General features: G+C 41.6%; 6 protein-coding genes across 6 annotated transcripts; all 6 read left to right on the top strand.

Annotated features, from left to right (window-relative positions):
* Nucleotides 1–371: 371 nt before the first annotated feature.
* BDB00DRAFT_801223 (uncharacterized protein) lies at nucleotides 372–2,822 on the top strand. Its single transcript, XM_053121844.1, has 8 exons — nucleotides 372–542; nucleotides 611–779; nucleotides 873–938; nucleotides 1,084–1,163; nucleotides 1,257–1,574; nucleotides 1,661–1,842; nucleotides 1,941–2,612; nucleotides 2,699–2,822. The coding sequence occupies exons 1-7, from the start codon at nucleotides 405–407 to the stop codon at nucleotides 2,365–2,367; spliced, it is 1,380 nt and encodes a 459-aa protein (XP_052984385.1). The 5' UTR covers nucleotides 372–404; the 3' UTR covers nucleotides 2,368–2,612; nucleotides 2,699–2,822.
* A 1,937-nt stretch (nucleotides 2,823–4,759) lies between these two features.
* BDB00DRAFT_499456 (uncharacterized protein) lies at nucleotides 4,760–6,793 on the top strand. The gene is made up of 6 exons (XM_053117611.1): nucleotides 4,760–5,183; nucleotides 5,257–5,388; nucleotides 5,460–5,525; nucleotides 5,599–5,678; nucleotides 5,747–6,234; nucleotides 6,327–6,793. The coding sequence occupies exons 1-6, from the start codon at nucleotides 5,015–5,017 to the stop codon at nucleotides 6,661–6,663; spliced, it is 1,272 nt and encodes a 423-aa protein (XP_052984384.1). The 5' UTR covers nucleotides 4,760–5,014; the 3' UTR covers nucleotides 6,664–6,793.
* A 1,264-nt stretch (nucleotides 6,794–8,057) lies between these two features.
* BDB00DRAFT_801202 (uncharacterized protein) lies at nucleotides 8,058–10,359 on the top strand. The gene is made up of 6 exons (XM_053121843.1): nucleotides 8,058–8,611; nucleotides 8,686–8,817; nucleotides 8,877–8,942; nucleotides 9,010–9,089; nucleotides 9,170–9,657; nucleotides 9,727–10,359. The coding sequence occupies exons 1-6, from the start codon at nucleotides 8,446–8,448 to the stop codon at nucleotides 10,043–10,045; spliced, it is 1,251 nt and encodes a 416-aa protein (XP_052984383.1). The 5' UTR covers nucleotides 8,058–8,445; the 3' UTR covers nucleotides 10,046–10,359.
* A 345-nt stretch (nucleotides 10,360–10,704) lies between these two features.
* BDB00DRAFT_499450 (uncharacterized protein) lies at nucleotides 10,705–12,532 on the top strand. The gene is made up of 6 exons (XM_053117610.1): nucleotides 10,705–10,935; nucleotides 11,000–11,131; nucleotides 11,198–11,263; nucleotides 11,345–11,424; nucleotides 11,483–11,967; nucleotides 12,070–12,532. Exons 1-6 carry the CDS (start codon nucleotides 10,770–10,772, stop codon nucleotides 12,401–12,403), a joined length of 1,263 nt encoding a protein of 420 aa, XP_052984382.1. The 5' UTR covers nucleotides 10,705–10,769; the 3' UTR covers nucleotides 12,404–12,532.
* Nucleotides 12,533–14,164: 1,632 nt separating this feature from the next.
* BDB00DRAFT_950538 (uncharacterized protein) lies at nucleotides 14,165–15,507 on the top strand. Its single transcript, XM_053129575.1, has 4 exons — nucleotides 14,165–14,223; nucleotides 14,303–14,382; nucleotides 14,453–14,943; nucleotides 15,052–15,507. The coding sequence occupies exons 1-4, from the start codon at nucleotides 14,184–14,186 to the stop codon at nucleotides 15,398–15,400; spliced, it is 960 nt and encodes a 319-aa protein (XP_052984381.1). The 5' UTR covers nucleotides 14,165–14,183; the 3' UTR covers nucleotides 15,401–15,507.
* A 1,577-nt stretch (nucleotides 15,508–17,084) lies between these two features.
* BDB00DRAFT_801190 (uncharacterized protein) lies at nucleotides 17,085–19,079 on the top strand. Its single transcript, XM_053121842.1, has 5 exons — nucleotides 17,085–17,639; nucleotides 17,735–17,797; nucleotides 17,879–17,958; nucleotides 18,065–18,552; nucleotides 18,639–19,079. The coding sequence occupies exons 1-5, from the start codon at nucleotides 17,570–17,572 to the stop codon at nucleotides 18,949–18,951; spliced, it is 1,014 nt and encodes a 337-aa protein (XP_052984380.1). The 5' UTR covers nucleotides 17,085–17,569; the 3' UTR covers nucleotides 18,952–19,079.
* Nucleotides 19,080–19,631: the final 552 nt, after the last annotated feature.

The following is a 19,631-nucleotide window of genomic DNA, read 5'->3' as shown; positions in this document are numbered from 1 at the left end:
TGTGATCCCGAAAGGGGGAACATGGTATCGCGATGGAAGTGGGTGGGCGCGGTAAATTTCCATTTAGCGTTGCCGCGGGAGCAATGGGGGAGAGCAGACCGATATACATAGAAGGAGAAGAGGAGCAAGCTCTGACAATGAGGCCAAAGGGAAAAAAAGAAACGCGATCGAAGTTTTCATCGTTGCACACAAGAACCATTTGAACGCTCTCCTTTTCACAGGCGTCCTACGGAAACGATTATAAGCTGAATCTGAATATGGGTGCTAGTTACATAGCCAAGGCCAATCGAAACATTAGAAAACGACATTTCATATAAAAAAGTGGCCCTCCATTCATTTTTTTTCCTCTTCACTTTTTTTTTTGTTTTGGTCTTCTTTTTGCTCTATTGCCAATAATAAATGCTATGGAGGGTCAAAGAACACTATTACGGCACTGTAACGACGATGGCGTGTGTCACTGCGACTGGCGGTTAACTATTTACGGCTGCGAAGAATCAAGACCAATGTATTATATCTATGTTGTCAACATTGCCCTTTCAGGACTTGTTGTTGCAGTTGGTAAAGCATATACACACTGCCGATCACTTGCTTAAGACGTTTTGTTGTTTACCCTTTACTAACGCATGTTATCACTCTCGCAAAAGGCATTGGTTTACTTATACACCGCATATTCATTAAAGGCCATCGGTTGTGGGATTACAGTCGTGGACCTTCCAGGGGCTGCTTACGACCCAAACCAGTCGACGCGATGCTGTTCCTACTAACTCTTTTTAATATACGTGAGTAGTTCATTGAATGAGGGACCCGACGTTGCCTATTCTTTTTATGACACAGGGCACTAATTCTTTGCTGGGTTTGCCTTCCTTCACTAGTACGACTGGTTAGCAGCGTTATTCTTGTGGCGGACATCGCACCTGATAACTTGATTGCGCGCTCATGTAAGCATCATTATTCTTGATACGTACACGTTACTTTCCTCGTCTTCCTCAAAAGCACTCAACGTGTTGTTGTACGCTACATGTGAAAGAAACTGCTCTGTTAAGATGTTATACTCACGCTCCTTCATACCTCTTCTGCTTGTAGTTGTATTCGAGATACCTTGGCAAATCGGCGTCGGATCCTTCACCCTTTACTTGGTTGGCATTGCACAGACCTTGGCTGAGGTATGATTGTCTCTTTACTCGTGCATCTGTTCTACACTCGTTATGCGAGACTTTGGATTTGCTAATGCCGATACCTTCTTGTCTCCCTCACAGAGTCATAAAGCCATTTCCAGTGGATGGCTTCCTTCGCCTGTCATTGTTGACCTTGCCGGTACCTGGCTCTTTTTATGGCCATTTGTAGTCCATAATATCTTTTCCATTGTAGCCGGGGCCTATGCCGATAAGAACTTGTGGATCGCCGAGCTCTTTACACGTCTTTTGTATGGTTTCTGGTTTTACAACAACGCCACAATCAGTGCGGCTGTATTTTTTGCTGGTTATCGCTTAGTCAGAATCCTCAAGGGCCATCTGTCCAAGTTCAAGGAATCATCAGGTCCACGTTATAGCGCTGTAAAAACCGGTATTTTTAAGGTATTTTGTCAGTTATCACTACTCCAAATCTGAAACAATTTTAGAGTGTCAAAAAGAAATTAATTTCTTTTCTGTTATATTTATAGATCCAAGCTATTGTGGTCATCATTATTATATGCCTCATGACATTTGCCACCTTTCTGCTACTCTACGGCATTCTTCGCGATCAGATCATGACCAGCACGGCCGGCAGCGTCTTTCTTGGTGTTGTGTGGCAGTATTTGGGACCGCTAGCAACTGTATTTGTCGAAGCGGCCATCATCATCAAGTATGTAGGATGTATTTGTTCTAGCACACTCGGTGGGGCAACAGCAGCACGAATTGAATCTGAACCTTAAACCAATGATTTTACTCCTTTTTGTTCAGTCCGACATTTGAGAAGAATGCAGCACTTGGCACCACGAATTCATCAAGTGGCAGTGGGCCCCCTATTAAATCATACAACACTACGACGCATGACGACTCCACCAGCTATGGTCAATCGACAACAATGTTTTCTAATAGTGACGATCCTGATTTAGCCAATACTGTTGCCATGAGCGACCTAAAAGTGCAGCAGCTGCAATATCAACAAGTATTCCAAAAACACGCAGTGGGTGGACGTAATACTTTGGCAGCCACCGGCTCACCCATCTTGGAAGAACAAGACCACGTCTACTACAAAACCACCCCATCTCACGAAAAAATCGAACTCGATCATGGCATCGATTCCCCTATGGACGATGACTACGACGAGAAGAAAAGACAAAACACAGATGATAGTGGATCATCCAAGTTTGAGTTGATCACTTAAGCTATCTATCTCCCAGGATCCGATAACAATTAATAGCAGCAAGAACACATAACTAACTATTACCCTTTTACTGTACTTACTTTATAATTACGTTACTTTTATATTTTACTTCTTCACTCTTCTTTTAATTTATTACTACCAGTTTTGCTATGATATCTAGTTACACAATTTACACATGCTTTCATTAATGAAACTCGTCCACAACAATCTTACTGTTCTGGAACCTGACTATTTGTCCCACCGTGGTACAGTTCATTTCTTTTTAGTATCGCTTCGGTATATATGAACAGGGTATCAACAGCCCCGGCGTGGGTGTTTTTTTTTGGGCAAGTGATTGTGTCAGCAATAGCAACCCCCTACTAGCGTCATCTTGCTGCTGCTGATGTTTTCATTCCCTTCTCCTTACGAATCCCTCGTCGTCTACGGAGAAAAGCGCTCAATGATGCCCTCTAACATGCTACATGAGAAACAAGCCATTTTAAAAAAATAGCAAGAAGCCAGATCTTTTATGTTTGGTAGTTAGGTATGTTTTTGTCTGATACCATGTATAAAACCACATACTTTTTTTGCAATGTATGTACTGCCACGATCTAATAATTTTTTTTCTATTTATACGCGTAGTGACCAAAACTGGACTGTAATCAAAACAATAATGAGATGCTAAATAAAGGCTGCTACCGGTTTGCTACGGTTGAAGCTTGATTTAAGCATAGGCCCCCTGATCCTGGCAAATCCGTGTTTCAAGGGGAGGTACTGCCATACATTAAGTTTGGCGGCGGAGTCCTAGGCCATTCTCTCCTTCAATGCAAAGGATTCGTCTTTCACTCCTCTAAAACCTTATACAACGATATAAAGAAGAACATCTACTCCTTGCATGAACGCTCGGAAATCGATGGCGGCACCTCCTTGTATGTACATCTTTGCAGTTTCTGCGGTAGTAATAAGGTTGATAAGGTCAGTAAAAATAGGGAAAAAAGAAACGGGACATCGGAGTATGTCATCATCACCTTACCTTACCGAGCACATGGAATGGCGCTGTAAAAAAAAGCTGAATTGTAAAATGACATTTAATATATTTCACGAAGGCGCACTTTGACTTTCTGTGTCAGATACACCTGGTATTATGACGGTGTGTAACTATGCATTCATACCCTTTCATGAAAGAAACATGTATGAAGATGAAACAATCAGAGATCTTCATCCGCACAGTAAGTGGTACGATATATGCTTAGCATTCTTGGTGGTGAGTAAAGCGATTACATACGAATGGTAAAGTCGTGAAATGGTGCACAAGCAAGAGTCGGAAACATCATAAAGCGCTATCTAGCACTATGTGTTTGTGCCACCTCGATCTTACACTGCTTTTGTGGCGTACAAAATACCAGTAATCATACTCGTTCTCTTCCACGTGTGATCGTACCACAGACCTGCTAAAAGTGCTATGAAAAGGTGCCACCTGAGATCATGACAGAGCTTCACGCACTATGCTTTTTCACAGTTGCGACATTGTGATAAAAATAATATTGTATTCTGCTGTCCGGCTCAACTTCACTGATGGCTGTGTCGAAGAGACATCCGCTATATACTACATATCAACATTGGCAAGAACATTGCTCTTTGTAGCTTCGTTGCCCCCGAAAGTAATGTTGACTGATACAACTGCAGGTTTTTTTTTGTTTGCTTGTCCAAGACTCTAAGCTTCTTAATATACGATAAGAGTATTTAAATAGGAACTGTGTCAACAGGCCATTGTCGTATGCAATATTGCTAAGAAATTCCAGGCTTTTTACGGAGCCGCCAGCAAATTGTTCGAGGACTTCTTCGATTCAAGTCGGTTGAATCTCTTGATACTCTAATACGTACGTGAGAATGTGGGTCAAAAAGCAACATATCTCTCGTTATGCAAAAGAAAAGATATCATTAAAAAAAGAATTGATGTGCGAGATTATATATATATTGTTGACTACTGAACCGTTGGTTGCAAATTGGGTTTAAGGTGTGGATGCACCACGTATTAGAGATCATCTCTTGTTGTTTGATTTTATCTCTTTACTTGCATAATTTATTGTACGGTTCATTTTCCTCTGCTAAACATACTACTAAGCGATCTACGACGATCTGAAGCATCCACTTTAATCGCTGTACTAAAAGATTATGCGGCTTTATCGTTGTCATCGATTTGTTGATTATAATTTAAGCTTATTATACGATACTTCACTTATTGATCACATCCGAACTTTTTATCGATCCCTATTCATCGTCTTCAAATCACACCAGTCCGGGTCAAAAATTACATTTTACTTGTCGTCGTGTTGGTCGATAAAAGCAAAAGCCCCGAGACCATAAAGTGTTTGGAGTAAAGATTATTAACTCAAGTGCAATCAGTTTTGAGAATCAATTCACCTATGATACTGAGGCAATTTTTCTATATTTGAATATCATAATGTGCGAGTAAACGGTCAAATCGAAAGGATCGGCAAGGATGTGAAGCTTGTTCAATCGCAGTACCTGGACGTTCTGTGTCACCAGTAGCTTAATCCATCCAGGAACTCGATAAATATGTCGAGATGTACCACCTTTGTTAAATCCAGTGCTACATATCTCTTGCTACTCACGACGGCTTTCTTTGGCCAAATAAAATACCCAAATGGCAGACAATTCAAGCCCAATCATACGGGCAATAGATCGTCATTGCAGATCCATCGGAGTATGTCACTGCGATTGGCGATTAAGCATACAGGATTGCGAGGAAGGCTATGTCATGTGGTATATAAACATCGTAAACATTGCGATCTCGGCAATAACAGCTGTTATTGGTAAATTTCGTACCTTCCTTCTTTCATGAGTTGAATCTTGTTTAAAAAACTGACAACTGATTTGAGGGGCTAGGGATTGTTCTGTTGATCAACAGAATTTTCTTCAAGGGACACACAATCTGGAATGGCGGTACCGGAACTCGTGGCTGGTTGCGACCGAAGCCTGTGGATAGTATGATCATATTCTTTATCATGTTTAATTCCTGTATGTAAGAACAATGGTGAAATATCAAACATAATGAGAAGAAAGGCGTTATTAATTCACGACTAATTTAGTGCGGTTGCTAAGCAGTGTGATCATCATAACGGACGCACTACCAGGCAATTGGATCGCTCGATCTTGTAATGCACGATTAACTCTTTCCCAAAGAACGAAAGAAAAAATTGTATGATTATCTCATAAGCATATTTTTAGACCTTTTCGAGATTCCTTGGGATTTCGGATTAGGAGGCATAACGTTGTACCTCATTGGGATTGCCCAAACCATCTCGCAGGTTAGCAGATGTTGATTCAATTCTCATTTGATGCGTATATGCTGATGATACCAAGAAAATCCCCATAGAGTCATTCTGTGTCTAGCTGGCTACCATCGCCCCTAGTAGTTGATATTTTTGGATCTACAGCTTTGTTTCTCCCTTTTGTTTGCAGCGTTGCAGTAGCAGTTACAGCAGGCGCGTTGGCCGAGAGTGATCTACCAACTGCAGAGATCTTTGTCCGCTTGACCTATATCGCCTGGTTTTTGTGGACAGGCATTATCGGGTGCTCTGTGTTTTATGCTGGAGTTCGTCTCGTGCGGATATTGCGAAGCTACCACAAGAAGGCTCGGTATGGTCCAAAGTATACAGCAGTCAAAAGCGGTATTTACAGAATACAAATGATGGTGGCATCGTTTGTTGTATGTCTTTGGGGTTTCGCTACGTTCCTGCTGCTGTATAGTATTCTGCGAGATCAGATCATGACGAATACGGCTGCTAATATCTTTCTCAGCATTCCCTGGCACTTCTTGGGCGGCATTACGACGCTGGTCGTTCAGATATCAGTGATGGTTAGGTATGTATAATCGGTCACTAAAGGCTGGGTTCCTTGTATAAGTGTATATGCGGATGACAAAACATTAAACGAAGAACAATGCAATCATTCAGTCCTAAATCGAAAAGCAATCCTGCGCTTAAATCAAAATCTTCGTCTGGTGAAACCAACAATGCTACATCAGAAACTGGTGTAAGCACAGCACCAGATCAAGAAAATGTCGGTGGGTCTACTATCGGTGCAGTGACTACTATGTTCCAGGACGACAACGAGGCCATTTTGAACGCTATTAAAGCCAGTGATAGCAAACATAAGCAGCAGTCGTCACCGTATGAGCTATCATGGGCCAACAAAAAGTTCAGCACTCATTTTTTCATTAACAAAGTACCCATAAGACGTGCATCCGATGCCTCCTCCCAGTTAGAACTAACATCCTACGACGACCGTTGACATCTGTCACAAGTATTTGTAACGATCCATGAATCTTTCAAACTATATCTCGTCTCACTTTCTTTTACCATGTTAACATAAAGCCCCTTTCCTATCGTTAATTGTATATTCAACATCTACATTATTCGCTAACTTCCCTCTCATTCATTTACACTACGTTCATTTGCTGTTATCCCAACAGTTCATACTTATTAAAAGTCTTAGTACATATAGTAGTTTTACTAGCGACATTCACCTACATCATCATGACATAAGCTTAATGAATCACTATTTATTACCTCGTTTTCCTGGGAAAAAATACGACATTAAAGCGATCAACCATATTACGACTTCTTATCTAATGACGGAAAAAAAGGCATTCAGAGATGGGTACATATTTTTAGTGACTACACGTCGGAGGTGTAGGCGAGGATTAAGACTGGATAGTATAGCATTACACGCTGTCCTTGTATATTTCATTGGCATCAAGTTCGTGTCGCACAAATCTCAGAAGATATTAAAAAGTGGGCAAGTTGATTTGTTAATATTGGTGCTACGGCGTACCCCACTCCGCGCTTAGAAGGAGACTGACTATACCAAAGTACTGGTAATCCAAAGTCATTCGTTTATGAAATGGTTCGATGGAGTACTACTGTCTATTTTCTGTCACTGGCTACTTAGGGTTGTCTTAAATTATATATGTACCACGATTAGTGCTCATCGTCATGTACTCTGGAAATGAAAAAGCGGAAAAAATCATCGCCTGTCGATTTTTTATTTTGCACATCGTTGTATTAACATTGGTGGTGTTAATAATAGACTCTCCACGTTTTCAGCCGAGGCAAGTTCCACAGTGAGCCCAAGAAAATTAAAATGGTTTTTTTAATGAGGGTAAAACTTTAACACTATATACAAAATGATCGAATATATTAGCGTATCCTGATAGAGGCTCTCGCAGCTGTACGTCGATAGTGACAGACAGTCCAAACACACCATTGACGTTCACGTTCACGTTCTTAAAAACAATGACCCGACTTTACCACTCTTGCAAACTTGTTCCTTTTTTTCTTTTTTTTATTACCATCGGAGTAGGCTTCATTGTTTATCTTATACTGCCGAACGTTATAAAGCAACTTGTAGCCACGTCTCTTTTCATTGAAATATAGCCCTTCAACCATTTTATAATACATTGGTCTTTAAAACAGCCACGTTAATAAGCGAAAGATAACTGCCTCTACATATTCGCGAGGACATAATCGCCGGGAGGGAATAATAACCACGCAACATATGGCATGTGACTGGCTCGAAAACAGAAAAAGAACCATCGCGCTGACACAATCTTGATTGCACAAAAACTCGGTAGCCGCGGATATTGATTGTGTGGTGAGCTGACACGACATTCAAACAGGTGATGCTTTGAAATCTTTGTTTGATATGTATATACCACTGATGCATTTCATGCAAGCTTGCGATAAATTTTCGGTGCATCCTACCGTTTTGCTAAAAGGGACCTGTGCAGACGAACAGCATGTGGCTGAAGACGCATATAAGGGGTTTGACATGCAAAAGCGGAGCTGGATAACGCAGTAAGGGTTGTAATCCAGGTACGACCCTAAAATGGCTGTCCGATTGCTTTATTAGTCCTGTGAAACCTAAATTGGCTTGTACGAGTCGAGACGAACTAATCGACAGCGCATTATCCGGGATATTCCATTAGAACCACCTTCTTTCTTTCCTTCTCTTCCATTCTTTTAAAACCACTTTTTCACCGGCTATTTTGCGCGTCATTCATAAAGACGAAAAATGGCTGACGGACCGGTTTCCAACCTCCGGACCTTTGGGCGCCACTGTATCGATGGAGTTTGTCATTGCGACTGGCGAATTACTCTGCACGAATGTGAAGAAAGCAAAGCAATGTGGATCGTCAATGTGGTAAACATTGCAGTGTCGGCTTTGTCCATTTTGCTTGGTATGCAAGCGTTTCAGACCGTGTGAATAAAGATATGCGTCAGCTTCGAAAGTTTACATCTCCTTCCCAAATAGCTACGGGGTTGTTGCTCCACAGAGGCATTGTTAAAGGACACACTATCTGGAACCCTAAAGGGCCAGGTGCTGGTATTCTACGACCCAAACCGGTGGATAATATGCTGTTACTGTTTATTATCTTCAATGCTCGTAAGTTCAGCGAACTCGATTTGTTTCGATAGAAGTTGATGTTGACTCGTTTGCCGTAGTCCGACTTTTGACGAGCGTGGTGCTGATCACGGACATTGCTCACGAAAACTGGATTGCTCGATCATGTAACTTTATTTCCATTTTTTAACGTTCCGTCCGAAAAGCAATGCTGATCTAATATGTTTGCCCCAGTTCTTTACGAGATTCCATGGTCCATCGGCCTATCGGGCATTACCTTGTATCTGATTGGTATTGCCCAAACCATCGCTCAGGTAAAGAAAAAAGGAGCACTATTCCCAATGGTCGAAACTCATTTATTACTTTTTCTTGGGTTTTTTTTTATTCTCACTAGAGCAATTCAGCTTCAGGGTGGCTACCTTCAACGGGAGCCATCGATGCCTTTGGTCTCATTTTTATAATTGCCCCTTTAGTTGTCGGCGAATCATTTACTATTGCAGCAGGCGCAATGGCAACCAAAAATCTGCACTTGGCCGAGACGTTGATCCGCATAAACTATTCGCTCTGGTTCATCTGGACCGGTGGAGTAGGAACCTCCGTCATGTTTGCGGGCATTCGACTTATTCGCATCTTGAGGAACCACCATAAAAAGTTCCGTCAGTCGAAGAATTACGAAGCTGTCAAAGCTGGCATCTACAAAATCCAGTTGACGGCTTTCTCGTACGTGATCTGTCTGTATTCCTTTGCCACTGTCCTCCTTCTATATGGCATCCTGCGCAACTACATCATGGAAAACACCAAAGGTAGCATCTTTCTCGGCGTCGTATGGTCGTTGCTCGCCGGTGCTACAACGCTTCTTGTAGAACTGGCAGTACTTATCAGGTAATACCATCCTTATGATTTATGCTTTTAATGCAAATGTGAACTAACTTACCATGGCTGCTAATATAGTCCCAGCAAAAAGGAGAATGCTGCTCTGCGTACCAGGTCGTCATCAGATAACAAAACAGGAACCAATAACGCATCCAACAGCTCACGTGCTGATTTTAATCATGCATCAGCGTACGAATCGGGAGCAACGGACACCTTTGATAATAAAGCCATCATGAATGCTCTTAGAGCAAAAGACGAAGAATGGCTTGCACGACGAGAGCAGCTCAACAACAACGCATTGGCGGAAAATGGCCTCGGTAACAAAATACCCAAAAGACGTACATCGGACAACGAATCCCAGCTGGAACTGACATCGTATGAACATCATCATCATTAAGGTGCCTCTGGTCCTCCTTACTATACATATGGAGCCAGGCGCTTATAATAATAGGAGAACACCACCAGTCAACACCGCCGGCTCTAAGTAGTGGCCGCCATTCCCGCTTTTTCTTTTTTTTACATACCCCATTGTCGTTTATCCTTCTTTGGCTTCACCTAATTACATCGCGCAATCATACATCCACTATTACTCTTTCTTTTTGTTTAGCTCGTGTTTTCCATCTTTCCAGAATTTTATTTATTTATTTCTCGTAATTATTGTTTTTTTGCATATGCATCAGCCAGATCAAAGAATCTTATTTAAATTTCTTCCGTTCCTCCAATGATATTCCTGGTTTCGTTGATTGTTGATTTGTTCAAGAGACCGCCTATGCAGAATGCATCTCAGATCTGTGATCTTGTATCCAAGATCGCGTTTGACAAGATCGTTTGTTGACAGCTGTTTGACACGCATCATCCCCATGACCTATGTTGTTGTGATACTACATGTCAAAGTTACAATGCCATCTTCTTTCAGAAAAGTCAGTGTAGTCCAAGTCGCTGCGCGCGCTAAAAGCTTTTTTTTTCGGAAACGAAGACAGTCTCGATGAACCTAGTTTATTGGGTCTTTTGAACGTCTGTGTGTCACCCTTTTTTACTTGAACGATGTTATACATCAGATCCATGGTGCGACCTTTGTCTTTCCTCGGTCGCTGCAATTTTAACTCAACTACTGACGAACCATGGCTGACGACCCGACTCTCACTATCCGTGCCTTCGACCGCCACTGTTTTGGTGCAGTTTGCCACTGCGACTGGCGACTCACCCTACAAGACTGTGAGGAGACTACAGCAATGTGGTATATAAACATTCTAAACGTTGCAATTTCTGGATTAGGATGTCTCATAGGTATGCATCATGTTGAATGGTAAAGCAATCTATCGCTTTACAACTCTAACTCTGTTTTTCACAGGAATCGCACTCTTGATTCACAGAATCGGTCTTAAAGGTCATACTCTATGGAGCCATAGAGGATCGGGTCGAGGGCTTTTACGCCCCAAACCCGTTGATTGTATGCTTTCGTTTTTTGTACTATTTGATGGAGGTATCTATTACTTTTCGTTTAATTTATTAAATTTTTTTAACACAGCAGTAACACTCAATCTTTTAGCTCGACTGGCAACTAGTGTGGTGCTCGTTACAGACGCTGGGGCTGGGAATTTACTGGCTCGCTCAAGTATGTTGTAGAATATATATGACTACGCACGGGAAACTGTTTCTACGTGATTTTTCATTGACATACATATAATCTACTTAGTTCTTTACGAGCTTCCGTGGTCCTTTGGAATGGCGGGCATTACTATGTACTTGCTTGGCATTGCCCAAACAATTTCTCAGGTACCCCATAAACAGCTATCGTACCCAGATTTACCACTTTAAACTAAGATAACCACAGAGTAACTCCGCCTCCGGCTGGCTGCCGTCACCGACAGTTGTCGATATCGTGGGCATTATCGCGCTGCTTTCACCACTGATCGGTATACCGTTAACCTTAGCAGCAGGTTCAATAGTGCACGATGATCAACAAACAGCTGAGCTATTAATCCGCGTAAGCTACTGCATCTGGTTTATATGGACAGGAGGTTTGGGAACTGCAGTCCTCTTTGCAGGTGATCGCCTTGTCCGTATATTAAGATCCCATCACAAAAAGCTACGTCAAGGTTCAGATGACACTGCTGTGAAGGCTGGTATTTTGAAAATACAAGTGGCGGTGGCCGCATTTTCTATATGTTTATGGAGCTTTGCCTTAGTCTTACTCCTGTATGGGATTCTGCGAAATCAAATCATGGAAAATACTATCGGTAGTATTTTCCTTGGTACCGCATGGAATCAATTTGCAGGAGTTACTATCTTGATAGTTGAGATATCAATTATGGCCAGGTAAGCTAGTAGGCTAACATATTATGTATTCATAAGTCCTTAAAGCGCATACTCATTATGTTTTAAACCCTCCTTTTTGATATTATATACTGCGCATAACAGCTTCAAAACGGGCAAAAACGCGGCGCTAAGATCTAAGAAATCCACGGATGGAAGCGGCAGTGACAATACAGCAACAAGTACCACGCAGCCTGATCGGCGTGTTGGAGGTCAATCCACAATTGGTGCCATGTCTGCTACGATTCAAGGCGACAATGAGGCTATTCTGCATGCTCTCAAGACAAATAATGGTGACGTTCATTATAATCAACAACAGTATCATCAAAACGAACCGCCAAAAATCAACAAAACAAGTTTCTTCAGCAGAAACCCAACAAAGCGGCGACAATCTGAAGCATCCTCGCAAATGGAATTGACATCTTATGAGCATCACTGATCGCTTATTTTTTATACACACACTGCATTTCATATATATCCTTCCAACTTAGACACAAACCATCCGTATACCTCTAATATGATAGATGCCAAATAGATCACCATTATTGATTCAATCACTATACTTCCTTTATATACATCCATATCGCTCCAACAATAGTTTCAATAATACAGTATATCATGACAAACTACATATATATACTGTTATGTTGATCTGCTTCTTTTAATCTTAGTTTACTCACAAAAGAAGGGATGATCATATACTGCCTGCAATGCTAATAACTTTAAATTCCTGTCTACCAACGAAACATCAATTAGTTCATTTGTGTATGCCGAAGTAGCTAAATATTTTGCTTTAAATACAGCAGCACGGTATCTTGCGTCTCGTCATCTATCAAAAACAAACTTCGTGCTATCATTAGCATTGTTGCTGATGTACAATCTATTATCAAGAACACCATAATAGAATGCTTACTTTGATCCAGGCATGATGGCATGATTTCTGAAGGATTGAAATTACTGAAGGAGCTGCTGTTCATCTTTGAATTAATATTAACTTAAAACCGTAGACTGTTTGCTGACGTTGTTGCTAGGGATCTCTTCACCTGTCAGGTTCTCTAGCAACAGTGCGTACTGATATGTTTGTTACGGTGACAACCGTGCCTGATACCGTACATGCAGTCCTCTTACTGTGTTTCTCTAGCAACCGTACCTGAAACAAGTTGTTACACTAAAACATTTGCTCGCAGCACTGTGGTATCTCTGGCTTATAACATAGATTTTTTTTACATGGTAAAATATGCATACTTACATAATAGCGCTGCAATAGCCCTTGCAGACATGATGAACTGTTAATCATGGGGATAATTCTGTATACTGTACAACATGTCTAAGATTTTGCTACTGTGCTATGTATTTTTCGGCATGGCGCTCTAGAGACTGCCATTCACGCAACCTGTAATACCGGTATAGCCATGCTTGAACGTATTGATGGATCGGTGTTTTGAGAACCGGCCGTCGCATGGAAGTTACGCTGTTGAGACAAATTTCACTAGCATGAGAATGATGCACCAACTTTAAGCGCCTTTAAGTCTTAACTAAAATAATACGCGACTGGCCTATTTGTACTTTTGCAACCTTCTAGTGTCACTCAAAGATAATTACTGCGAATCAAAAATGAACACACATTGAACGTATTTAGCTGCAGGTGCACAGCCCGGTTTTGCGTCGTCACTGGTGTGAAAGGCCCAACTTTATCTTATTATCTACTACTGTTTTCTGAGCCTGGATAGAAGCTTCATGGCAGATAATTCCCTGTCCAATCGGGCACTAGATCGACATTGCTATAAAGGTGGCAACGAATGCCATTGCGACTGGCGCATTAGCATCCATGATTGTCAAGAAAGTGTGGCCATGTGGCATATAAACGCCATTAGCACTGCTGTTTCATCGTTGACTGTAGTAGTCGGTGAGTTATTTGCCATGCTGCTTAGGAGTACCAAGAAAAAGGCAAACCCCCACTGACCATTAAAACTAGGGGCCGCTATGTTTGTTCATCGAGTGCTTGTTAAAGGGCATAGCCTTTGGAATTCTCCTGCGGTTACGCAGGGATGCTTACGGCCACGACCGGTGGATAGCATGCTTGTCCTTTTCATAGCGTTTAATGCCCGTAAGAAGATAGTTGAACAAAAAAAAAGAGAAGGGGGTTGGGAAACGGGGAGAAGAAAAACAAGTAACTCATAAATTTGCGGCCAGTTCGAGTCATTTCAAGTGCAATTTTGATGACAGATGCGGTTCCCGATAATTGGATCGCCCGGTCCTGTAAAGTTTTCTGACATGTGTGCTTTGAGTGTGGGGATGGATGTGGGGGCTGAACTACGAAACTGATCTGATATTATAGTATTTTGGGAGATACCATGGTCGTTTGGGCTCGGAGGTATTACGGTATATCTGGTTGGTATTGCACAAACTATATCCCAGGTACGTGCATGATTTTGTTGTATATAAAACCATCATATCAATTGAGAAGTAACATTAAGGACTACAACAGAGTAGTTCAGCCGCTGGATGGCTGCCATCACCGCTTATTGTCGACATCACAGGCTTTATTGCTCTGTTTGGTCCGTTAATTTGTGGCGTATCTTTTGCTATTGGTGCTGGTGCTGCAGCTGAAAACAACCTTATCGGTACAGCCGAGACTCTAATTCGTGTATCCTACATGCTGTGGTTTGTTTGGGTCGCGTCCATTGGTGGCGCTGTTCTTTATGCAAGTATTCGACTTGTTCGTGTATTAGAAAGCCATCACCGAAAGTTTCGACAAGGGGGCAGTTTTGCGACTGTAATTTCCGGGATCTACAGAATCCAATTGATGGCTGCTTCGTTCATCATTTGTCTATGGACTTTTGCTGCAATCTTATTGCTGTACTGTGCACTTCGAGACCAAATTATGGCAAACATTGTAGGTAGCATCTTCATTGGTGCAACTTGGTCAATTCTCGGAAGTTTCACTACACTGATAGCATTGATATCAGTACTTGTTAGGCAAGTTTGAGCTACATCAAAAGATGGCCGTAGACTTATTTCTACGTCCCTGCACATGTGAACATGAATACTTATACTATTTTTGTTCGCTTGTGTATCATTACGTAGTCCTAACATGAGGAATAATCCTGCACTAAGATCAAATAACTTAACGAATGGCACCAGCAATTACACAACAAGCACGCATCCTGATCCACGCGGATATGGTGACTCAACTATCGGTGCCATGACTGCTACTTCTCAGGACGATACCGAGGCAATATTGTATGCTATTGAAGCAAATGGCAGAGAGGAACAGTGGAATTCACAGCAAGGACAATTGAACAAAAGCAAAAAGCCATGGAATAATTTTCTGAGCGCCAGTACACCAAGTCGACGTGGGTCAAACGCATCCTCACAGCTGGAGCTAACATCGTACGAGCAGGATCAAGTGGAAGCTTTGCCACATTATAGATAGATAAGCATTACGCTCTTAATGTAAAACCCTTATTTTCTGTAACTTTTTGCTCTCTAATGTTGTTTTATCAATGCATTGTACATATATTTAGCTTAAGTCATTTCGACCTGACAACTCGAGTAACAGAATTTTACATTACTTCTCCACTAGCCTCTATATAGTAGATAATGAACTTGCCCGATTACAGTATTTAAAAGCAACATCTCTGTCATTGTGGTACTATACAGTATTTAGGCTATTGAGCGTTTCCCCATCACTATTTTTATGCTACCCGAGCATTCCCACTACACCGCTTTTTTTTGCCTCATGTTGCAACGATGTTCCTCAAGTTCCAAGGTGGTAAGCTCTCTTAGCGTTTTTAGCACTTGTAAAATTATCTTTTTAGCGTACTATGTTTCTGTTATTGAAAGGATATTAATGAGGCTGTTGTAAATCATCGTGTAATACGTGGTAGTAATATACACAGCTGTTTTCACCCATAGTTTCGCTCAAAGGTAGTTACACTGATGCCTTTTTTTAGTCGATTTAGAGCCGAGACAGTAAGTATTGATTGCTCTCTTTGCTCAATTCCCGCTACTGGTGACACTTGCCATGTAGTTGACGGGTTTGCAAGCTCGGGTTGCCATTAATTTCTTATCGAGTTCATGTTACATGTATTAAACTCCACTTTAATGTTGCACACAATGATGCGCGTGGTTGCAGCTTGCTTCTTGGATCTTCTATTAATCAAATAATCTTCGTCTCTAAAAAAAATGAGATCGGGTCTTTAGTAAATTAGAACGTCGAAAATGTATAGACTTTGAAAAAATAAGCATGCGTTCATGCTACTGAACCATGTAGAAACATAATCTGTCCTTTGATTTTAAAGGCAAAAGAAAAGCTTATTGCTTACTTGTATTTGCAACCCCAGTGTTGTCGGTAGAATCATTAGTAGAGCTAGCTTGACATAAAGGGAAATTCTTACACTATCTATAATTTGTCCAAGTTACTTCAATGCGCCTAATTTCAGCTTAAACGCCGAAAAAGCAATTAAGGAGGAAAGGAAGGAAGAGCATACAGATTACTGTATGAGCAAAGCAGGGTTCTTCTCCGTGCTATGCCGCGTCTGGCACTAATATTTGACTGAGGATCAGGAACGGTGTTTTTTTCCGGTTAGGAGGTAAAGTCTTACTACCGACGAGATACTTCCTCTTTCTTATGTCATACGACGATCCCCTTTCTCCCAATGCACTTTTTCTAGATAACCCCATTTGGCTTCCAGGCCCTTTACGGATGGGCGACGGCGGCGGCGATAGTTTGTAACGACCTCCTTAAATCATTGAGGGACCAATTCTGGGGTAAATTCTTCAACCGTTGCTCATTGCATACCATCAGTGCGCTAATAATTTATTTTAGCAGAGTCACCAAGGCGCTGTAATCATTTTGTGCACCGTTTGTGCGCCCAGACCATACATGTGAACCGAGCCGCCGTCCGTGTATGATAATGCGTGACAGTTCTATTCTTGTGTGACCTAATCATGACTTGCGAATATGTATCTTTTAGTGTAATAGGTGCCGGTATTAAACAACCGTACTTTTAGCTATGCACAAACCGGTAAGAATTTTGGGGTGCATATTAACGTATAAATGTTTTACTGTAAAGAAGTGGGAGTGACAGCTATTTCTGTGTCAATTCATTTGTTCCCACTGCTGAGTTAGGAGCATAGAGCGAACGTGCTTGTAAGCAGCACAAAGGCATTTGGTGTCACCCAAGCTTTGATTGATCCGAAAAGGATGTTCTATCTCGACACATATCCACTCCTATCTTTACTTGCTCTTTCTGCTATTCGTTATGGACTCATTAGCACGGCAATGCTCGAACGGTGTCTGTCATTGCGACTGGCGGCTCGAAATACAAAACTGTGAAGAACATGTCGGTCTTCATTACATTAGTATAATCAACATTGCAATTGCCGGTCTTGGCGGTCTTATTGGTATGCACTTTTAGTGTCTCGCTCTTATTCTACCTCGTCTTGTTTGTAATTCCCTCCAATATAATCAAACTTTCTTTTGTCATTTTGTCGCGGCCTTCATGTCGCTTCATTCTCAACGAAATGACACATAATAGGTTTTGTGCTGCTTATATACCGACTATGCATACAAGGTCATACTATCTGGAACCACGGATCCATGAATGGAGCATTTCTCAAGCCCAAACCTGTGGATAGCATGCTATTGTTCTTCGTAATCCATAGCATTCGTAAGTAATAAATTGATTTTTAATATTCCGTGATGTCGGGACAACAGAAATTAATTGGCTCTGTGCACTCTATCTAACGTTTGCTTGATTCATAGTTCACTTATTGCAAAGCGTATTTCTTATGCTCGACATAGCCCGCAATTATGCCTTCCGATCATGTAAATCATCGACCAACCTTTCCCTTATAGATCATCGTTCCCCTCCCGATCTCAACTTTACTGATTTCTTTCATATTTTAGTTTTCTTTGAGTTAGGGTTTGAGTTTGCTTACGGCGGTGTCACCCTTTATTTGATCGGCATTGCACAGACGATCTCTCAAGTACGCTTTAAACCAATCTTCTTTCTATTGTTCCTTCTATTTGCATTCAAACATTCTCTAATTGATGCGTTTTATTTTTGCTGTGTTTTTTTCAAAATGATTATAGAGTCGCAACGTATCTGGCTGGCTTCCGTCTCCGTTAATTGTCGATATTGTGGGCGGCATATTCCTGTTCTCGCCCTTCTTTGTAAACACTTGGTTCTCGGTTTCTGCAGGTATTTTGGCTGAGACCTCCGTTCAAACCGCAAGAGCACTTGCACGAGTGCACTACGCATGCTGGACTCTTGAATGTGGTGGCTTGGGTGCAGCAGTGCTCTATGCAGGTGTTCGCCTCGTTCGAATCTTGAAGGGGCATCACAATAACTTTAGACGGCGTGGACACTTTGCCGCCGTCCAGACTGGTATTCTCAAGATCCAGCTCATCGTCGCAGCATTTGTTATCGCTGTCTGGGGCTTTGCGGTGATCTGCTTGTTCTACTTTGCATTACGCGAAGAAATCATCAACAATACGATCGGAAGTCTGTTTATGGGTGCAGCATGGTGGAACCTAGCAGGAGTCACCATTATTTTTGCTCAGTTAGTGGTTGTGATGAGGTATGTATATACATGAAGGAATATCCCCATCTTACTGTAATATTATTATTTATCGAGCTTTTCATTCCATCTATCGATATGTCTAGTCCAAAAATCACTTCCAACGCTGCTCTCAGATCCAAATCCACTGGAAACAGCAATGATGAAGAAAACAGCTGCACCCTTGAACGAACGAACAATGGCTCGACTCTGGGAGCGACAACCAACAACACGTTCTATGAGGATAGCGACACAGGGATGGGCTCCTTAAAAAGTGATTCAGTCAGCAAGCAATGGACTGTTCAGGAGCGTCAGTGGCAAGGTCCAAATTCCTTAAACCCGCCCTCTTATATGCAAAAAAAACCCCGTGATTCAGATTCACCATACTCACCCATCGAGCTGGGCTCCTATAAACATTAGCCCTTTTATCTAGTAACTGCATGAAAAGCGTTCTCTTTTTATACCATTCTAATTCCTATCTATATAAACGAGTAATAGTAGTAGTATTAGTACCTAGTAGTACAATATTTGTACAGCTGCCACACTACTAGGAAAAATTGTCATTCTTTTTACATTCTTTTTCTACAGGAGCAGCCACTTTCTATATGATATAGATGATGAACGGTTTGAAAAAGAAGATAGAATTAAGGTTTCAGGCAATCCCTATCACGATGTCTTGCCTTTGCATGTAATGTACACATACAATGCAGGGAACAGACATTTATCGTTACAGCCCCAAACCCATCAATGATCTGCATAAGTTGATCTCCTTTTCTGAAGTGTCACATTTCAAGCGTTCATAGCTTCAAACCTTATTGTTGTCATGCTTATTATGTCACAACCACGCTGAGGCTACATAACCGAGTTAATCACGCATTCCTGCAAGGTGCTAAGCCCACACTTGCAGCCCGTGTTAGCAGAGCTACATGATACGTCATCCAGAGAGCATAAGGGTGCAATGGTGTATCATAGCAGGCGTAGTAGCACAGCAACTAGAATAGGACAAAGAAAGCGAACAAAGACAAGGCAGGGTACAGATAGTTTTTCCTTGCAGATTTTCAACAATAGCCTTTCTTTTATTAGAAACAAAAAAACGTAAT

This window comes from Zychaea mexicana (genome assembly GCF_025766255.1).
Source record: "Zychaea mexicana strain RSA 1403 chromosome Unknown BDB00scaffold_6, whole genome shotgun sequence".
Taxonomy (NCBI): domain Eukaryota; kingdom Fungi; phylum Mucoromycota; class Mucoromycetes; order Mucorales; family Lichtheimiaceae; genus Zychaea; species Zychaea mexicana.
Note: the sequence above shows the minus strand (reverse complement) of the source record. Positions and strands in the feature narration are given on the sequence as shown.

Coding starts and splice junctions, on each gene's coding strand:
- BDB00DRAFT_801202 (XM_053121843.1), top strand. CDS start 8,446: ATGGCTGACGGACCGGTTTCCAACCTCCGGACCTTTGGGCGCCACTGT. Junction 8,818..8,876: donor GTTTATTATCTTCAATGCTC/GTAAGTTCAGCG, acceptor CGTTTGCCGTAG/TCCGACTTTTGACGAGCGTG. Junction 9,090..9,169: donor TTGCCCAAACCATCGCTCAG/GTAAAGAAAAAA, acceptor TATTCTCACTAG/AGCAATTCAGCTTCAGGGTG.
- BDB00DRAFT_801190 (XM_053121842.1), top strand. CDS start 17,570: ATGAATGGAGCATTTCTCAAGCCCAAACCTGTGGATAGCATGCTATTG. Junction 17,798..17,878: donor CAATTATGCCTTCCGATCAT/GTAAATCATCGA, acceptor TTCATATTTTAG/TTTTCTTTGAGTTAGGGTTT. Junction 18,553..18,638: donor CAGTTAGTGGTTGTGATGAG/GTATGTATATAC, acceptor CGATATGTCTAG/TCCAAAAATCACTTCCAACG.
- BDB00DRAFT_499450 (XM_053117610.1), top strand. CDS start 10,770: ATGGCTGACGACCCGACTCTCACTATCCGTGCCTTCGACCGCCACTGT. Junction 10,936..10,999: donor TGGATTAGGATGTCTCATAG/GTATGCATCATG, acceptor TGTTTTTCACAG/GAATCGCACTCTTGATTCAC. Junction 11,132..11,197: donor TTTTGTACTATTTGATGGAG/GTATCTATTACT, acceptor TCAATCTTTTAG/CTCGACTGGCAACTAGTGTG.
- BDB00DRAFT_499456 (XM_053117611.1), top strand. CDS start 5,015: ATGGCAGACAATTCAAGCCCAATCATACGGGCAATAGATCGTCATTGC. Junction 5,184..5,256: donor GGCAATAACAGCTGTTATTG/GTAAATTTCGTA, acceptor TTGAGGGGCTAG/GGATTGTTCTGTTGATCAAC. Junction 5,679..5,746: donor TTGCCCAAACCATCTCGCAG/GTTAGCAGATGT, acceptor AAATCCCCATAG/AGTCATTCTGTGTCTAGCTG.
- BDB00DRAFT_801223 (XM_053121844.1), top strand. CDS start 405: ATGGAGGGTCAAAGAACACTATTACGGCACTGTAACGACGATGGCGTG. Junction 780..872: donor ACTAACTCTTTTTAATATAC/GTGAGTAGTTCA, acceptor TTCCTTCACTAG/TACGACTGGTTAGCAGCGTT. Junction 1,164..1,256: donor TTGCACAGACCTTGGCTGAG/GTATGATTGTCT, acceptor TCTCCCTCACAG/AGTCATAAAGCCATTTCCAG.
- BDB00DRAFT_950538 (XM_053129575.1), top strand. CDS start 14,184: ATGACAGATGCGGTTCCCGATAATTGGATCGCCCGGTCCT. Junction 14,224..14,302: donor TAATTGGATCGCCCGGTCCT/GTAAAGTTTTCT, acceptor CTGATATTATAG/TATTTTGGGAGATACCATGG. Junction 14,383..14,452: donor TTGCACAAACTATATCCCAG/GTACGTGCATGA, acceptor GGACTACAACAG/AGTAGTTCAGCCGCTGGATG.